The sequence below is a fragment of the Zea mays genome, chromosome 7 (genome assembly GCF_902167145.1).
Source record: "Zea mays cultivar B73 chromosome 7, Zm-B73-REFERENCE-NAM-5.0, whole genome shotgun sequence".
Lineage (NCBI taxonomy): Eukaryota > Viridiplantae > Streptophyta > Magnoliopsida > Poales > Poaceae > Zea > Zea mays.
In genome coordinates, this window is record NC_050102.1 from 18997613 (window position 1) to 19003668 (window position 6056).

Below are 6056 nucleotides of genomic sequence, written 5' to 3' on the forward strand. Positions count from 1 at the left end.
TACTATTTACACAGAGTGAAGTTTGAATATAGAGATAAGATGGGTAGACTCTTAGAGATAGCCTCACACTCAACATAACTAATTGAATACCAACAACCCACAATGTGCCTAACCCGATTCTGGCCCACTGTCCATCCATTCAAGGAATCCACTAGACTTCGCACAGCCAATGCACTGGGCGCCCGAGTCCATCTACTCATTCTCCACGGCTCATTACAACCGCACGGCCCAGTCCAACTTCTCGTTCCCCCAAACCCTAATCCCTTTCTCCACTGCCACGTTGTATATAAGCCGCCGCCAGCTTCAACGCAGCTGCCCTCCCAAACCCTCGCGCCGCCGCTCCCCAGCACATCGCTCCCAGCGCGCCAAATCGGCGGCAACCTCGGACCCTTCACTCACCCAGCTATGGCGGAGCGAGGCGGCGAGCGTGGCGGAGAACGCGGCGGCGAGCGTGGCGGTTTTGGCCGCGGGTTCGGTCGCGGCGGGCGCGGCGACCGTGGTGGTCGCCGTGGTGGCCGGCGCGGCGGCCGCCAGCAGGAGGAGGAGAAGTGGGTGCCCGTCACCAAGCTCGGGCGCCTCGTGAAGGAGAACCGGATCAACAAGATTGAGGAGATCTACCTGCACTCGCTGCCGGTCAAGGAGCACCAGATCGTGGAGACCCTCGTCCCGGGGCTCAAGGACGAGGTGATGAAGATCACGCCCGTCCAGAAGCAGACCCGCGCCGGGCAGCGCACGCGTTTCAAGGCCTTCGTCGTCGTCGGCGACGGGGACGGCCACGTCGGGCTCGGCGTCAAGTGCGCCAAGGAGGTCGCCACCGCCATCCGTGGCGCCATCATCCTGGCCAAGCTCTCGGTCGTGCCCGTCAGGAGGGGCTACTGGGGAAACAAGATCGGCCAGCCGCACACTGTGCCCTGCAAGGTCACCGGCAAGTGCGGGTCCGTCACCGTGCGCATGGTGCCGGCGCCCAGGGGGTCCGGGATTGTCGCTGCCCGCGTGCCCAAGAAGGTCCTCCAGTTCGCCGGCATTGAAGATGTCTTTACCTCGTCCCGTGGCTCCACCAAGACACTCGGTAACTTCGTCAAGGTATACCTGTTTAGATCTTTGTGTAATTATGTGTTATTACTTATTATTTGCTTCCTATGGTACTCTACACACTATGCATTTTTAGTTAATGTTATCTGCGCATCTTTCGATAGATTTTTAGTGTCCATCACAACATTTTATGGTCTAGATTTGTAACTTCATACTACATTTAGACTTATACAAATTTAGACAAAAAATGTAGTCTAAAGTTACAAATCTTTTGATATTTGTAACTACGAAGCTACCTAGCGTAGTTGTTTACTTGTATTTGTCTTCTATTAGAACTGAAATTTGAATGGGGCTTGTTATTATTTGGGCTTTGCGTCATGTATAACTTCCTTGGTAGGGTTAGTATATAAATAGAATCGCAATAAGTTGTCATTGCTATTTGGTCACTGCTGCACAGAGGCAGAATCAGCACAAAGTTCCATTGATTGTACCTCTACTACACCATGGTTCACCTTCACATGTGAACATTAATTGGCAACGGAAATCACAGAAAATTATTGCTGTCCGGTGACAGCCCATGGAGCAGGGGCGGCTCTGCCCAGTGCTGCGTTGTCTACCATAACACTACCTGTGGCATATGGTGATGAAACCAGTGTATGACTGATACATAGTTGTTGTTTTTTGTTCTGTCCAATCTGTTATTTATATTAAATTATGCACTGAATCATTCCATGTACGCACAGTGCAAATCCTGCCCTGTTTATATTCTTTCACAAATTTTGTATTTTTGTCCAGCCAATGCGTATATTGTGACTTCCATTCATGTTTTCATGCTTGTTTTTCGGTCAGTGAAGCTAATTTCAGTCTGTAAGCTAAATGTCGCTTTGCATGATTTCCATTCCAATGAACTCTTGTCTGAATACGATTATTTGTTCCGTGAAGTTTGTGATTCCATGTTTCTTTTTTACCATCTTTGAGGTGGAATAGCATATCATTTGATGCCTAAATGTACTGGTATAGCTAATCACCTGATCCCTATTTGAGTATAGCTTCAGTACAACGTAGACTGTCTTTCATTTTGTTAGTGTGGGAACTAAATAGCACATGTCACACCCTTGCGAATTGCAGGCAACCTTTGATTGTCTGATGAAGACCTACGGCTTCCTCACTCCTGAGTTCTGGGCCGAGACCAAGTATGCCAAGACCCCGTTCCAGGAGTTCACCGACCTCTTGGCTAAGCCGACAAAGGGTCTTCTGATCGAGGCTCCCACCGAGACAGTGGAAGCTTGAACGTCTTAGTTTACTGTTCCAAGTGTCGCGAAAAGAGTTTTCTGTACTAGCTACATATTTTAAATGTTATTTTGAATTATGATGAGAAACCAAGGTATGCACCCAAGATAATTGATGTCCTGTTGTTTTCGTATGTGGGTATCGAACCCCAAAGATGTCCTATTGTTTTCTGTACTCCGCATGTGATGAAAATCTGTCCTGCCTGTGTTAGGCCATCTGCACTAGTCTACGCATAGATTATCCAAAAACACTGTTCTGCATTAGAGTGGAGTTTGAATATGTACGAGGATGGGTAAGCTCCTAGAGATAGTCTGTCTTAGTCTTACAGTGTTTTTCAACACGCGATGAATGCCATTAGGGATGAAAACAGTTTTAGAATTTTTTGGTATTCCGGAAATAGATTTATTTTTGAAAACGGAATCGGTTTTTGGAATTTTCTATTGGAATCGGTATCGGAATCGGTGTGGTGTTTTACCGACCGTTTTCTTTGGTTACCAGTTTTTGTCGGAAATTACCGGATTTGTGTCTCGAAATTTTCCGAAATTGTGTCTTGTAATTTTTTTCGGAATTTTTCAGCATGTGATTTTTCGCCTATACTTCTATGGATAAGTATTACTTATTTTTGTATTTTTTGGACGTCTTAAGATTTTTTTTGGGATAGATGATGTTGGAAGGCGGTTGAGATTAATGATTTGGTCTCTCGAATGAATCAACACTTTTCTATGCACATGTTATGTATTAGTAATATAGTAGTCGATTGCTTGTGCGTTGCGACGTCTTACAACAATACCCACGTAAACTATCCACAAAAAGATCTCAAGATTTTTTATTGATTGTCCCTGCTCTCTGTATAATATTTTTTGATTTGGTTAACTGATGTTATTGTTTAATCCATGCAATATGTCTTGGTACAACACGACCAATGAAGTGAGCGATTAGAAGAGAGTTCACAACGACTGACTGAACGAACAGAGATTATAAAATGATATAATTTCACCATACAGAGACCAAATAAGAAAAGTTTATGAGCTCAAGTTTCTAAAATAAGTCACATGAGGTCAAACTGATAAAAAAGATAGATAAAAAATATGGAGTGATAGCTAAAGTTGGACATCAATAAAAACTGTATGTGCTCCATATAAATTATGCTACTTCGTAGCAATTACTAACGTTTAAAACCAACAAATAACCTTTTATTTTAGTGTTAGTGTGACAAATCATTGTTGCTTCATCTAATTCAGCAACCTGAAACACCATGTAGTCCATTACGCCAATGTGGTTTCAGAAACGACCTAATGCTTGCGAGAGCCAAGGCCACCCTATCGTGCTTGGCTGTAGCCTCGGCCCGTAGTGCTGGCCCGGTCCGACATTATTATATATTTTTTATTTTACAAAAAACGTATATACATATATACAGTTTATATTCAATATTAAAAATATCTGAGCATGATGTTCTACTGGTTAGACAGTTTCACCCAGTGTCTCCCGCCCTTCTTCTATCAGGTCATGGGTTTGAACATCACCTCCTGCACCATATTTTTAACATTTTACGCAGATTTAATCAAATGGGCCGACGGGCTAACGGGCTGGCCCGACACAGTCAGTAGGCCGGCATGACGTGCCTGGGCCACAGTTGTGGCCCACGTGCGTTTGGCCCGTGCCGGGCCGCCGTTTGGCTATCTATAGGCGTGCAGCGGATTAATTTGAAATAACTGTGAGGGGTTATTTATAAAAAGATAACGCGGGACGCCCGTTGAAACTAGTGCTTTAAGTATAGTATAGATTATGATAGAGAGCTGACAATCTGTCTTTTTCACACACTAGATTTTAGGGTTTTCCTGTGAGACTGTGAAAAAACTCTTTATGTGAGGAAAAATATTTCATGAGTAAGCATGCCATGTTAGCTAAATCGAGTGGATATTGTGAATTGTGTACTCGTGATCTTTATGAACTTGTTATACTGTGAACTTGTTATATTGTGAACTTGTGATCTTTGTAAACTTTTTATATTGTAAATTTGTGATCCTCGTGAACTTGTTATATCATGAATCGTGAACTTGTGGTCTTTGTGATCTTTTGTCAACTTTGTTGTATTGTGAAGTTTGATATGTTTACCGATCGTATTTTAGATTTCGACCGTTACCGATGTATTTTCCGCACCGAACTTTCGTTTCTGATGTTTCCGAAATACCGATATCGTTTCCGTTTCCGGAGTTACCGTTTTCGATTTTATTTCCGATAAAAAAATATGAAAACGATAATGGTTTTAGTGTTTACCGACCGTTTTCATCCCTAAATGCCATGGTGCTGATTGCACATCTTTAAATCATATATACTGAATTTTTTTGAACAATCTTTTGTCAACATCAACATAGCTTTTTAGTCGCAAGCAAGTTAGGGTAGGCTAGAGTTGAAACCCAACAAGATGTCACCAAAAGAGGAAAGAGAGAGTAAGGGGAGGTAAAAGCTTTTAAGAGCACTAAAAGGAAAAATGCCTAATCACGGTTCGAGCATGTGTATAGCTTCTTTTCAAGCACTTCTATACAAACACAACTTTATTGGGATATTCCATTCTTTCAAGCCTCTTTTGATTGTCAACCCTATGTCAAGTTTGGTCGATCTCTACCTCTCTTCATATTATTGTCCCGTCTTATGATGTCTCTGGGTCTCCGGTGGACATGCCCAAACCATCTCAACCGGTGTTAAATATGCTTTTCTTCAATTGACGCTACTCCTAGCCGATCGCGTATGTCATCGTTTCTCACTCGATCCAATCTTGTGTGCCCACATATCCAACGCAACACATGCATCTCTACGACATTTAATTATTGAATATGTTGTCTCTTAGTAGGCCAACACTTAGCCCCATATAACATAGCAGGTCTAATCGCTTTCCCGTAGAACTTGACTTTCAACTTTTGTGACACTCTTGTCGTATAGGACTCCCGATGCTTGACGCCATTTCATCCACCCGATTTAATTCTATAACTAACATCTTCATCAATAACACCATCTCTCTGTAGCATCGATCCCAAATAATGGAAGGTGTCCTTCTTTGGTACTACCTGGCCTCCCAAACTTACATTCCCATCCTCACTAATTGTAGTACCAAAGTCACATCTCATATACTCGGTTTTGGTCTTGCTAATTCTAAATCCTTTTGACTCTAGGGTCTGACGCCATAACTCTAGCTTTCTATTTACTCATTTCCGGCTTTCATCTATTAGAACTACAGCATCAGCGAAAAGCATACACCAAGGGATACCTCCTTGTATATCCCTCATGACCTCATCTATCACTAAGGCAAATAGATAAGGGCTCAAAGCTGAACCTTGATGTAGTCCTATGTTAATCGGGAAAACATTTGTATCACCATCAGTTGTTCGGACACTAGTCACAACCTTGTCATAAATGTCCTTGATGAGTGTAACATATTTTGTTGGGACTTCATACTTATCCAATGTCCACCACATGAGATTCCTAGGTATTTTATCATAGGCCTTTTCCATGTCAATAAAAACCATGTGCAAGTCCTTCTGCTCCTTATATCGCTCCATGACCTGCCTTATTAAGAAAATTGCTTCAATGGTTGACCTTCCAAGCATGAATCCAAATTGGTTCATAGTGATATGTGTCATTACTCTCAGGTGATGCTCAATAACTCTTTCCCATAGCTTCATAGTGTGACTCATGAGCTTATGAAAGGGAAATGGACCTAATCATTTCCTATAATC

The 6056-nt window shown here is 42.8% G+C and overlaps 1 protein-coding gene across 1 annotated transcript; it reads left to right on the forward strand.

Annotated features, from left to right (window-relative positions):
* The first annotated feature begins 221 nt into the window (after nucleotides 1-221).
* Nucleotides 222-2537, forward strand: LOC100283974 (40S ribosomal protein S2-like). The gene is made up of 2 exons (NM_001374374.1): nucleotides 222-1083; nucleotides 2161-2537. The coding sequence occupies exons 1-2, from the start codon at nucleotides 406-408 to the stop codon at nucleotides 2320-2322; spliced, it is 840 nt and encodes a 279-aa protein (NP_001361303.1). The 5' UTR covers nucleotides 222-405; the 3' UTR covers nucleotides 2323-2537.
* Nucleotides 2538-6056: the final 3519 nt, after the last annotated feature.

Bases quoted from the DNA above. Each gene is read 5' to 3' on its own strand.
- LOC100283974 (NM_001374374.1), top strand. From the start codon at position 406: ATGGCGGAGCGAGGCGGCGAGCGTGGCGGAGAACGCGGCGGCGAGCGT. The intron at 1,084-2,160 runs GTATACCTGTTT...TGCGAATTGCAG, and splicing joins CACTCGGTAACTTCGTCAAG to GCAACCTTTGATTGTCTGAT.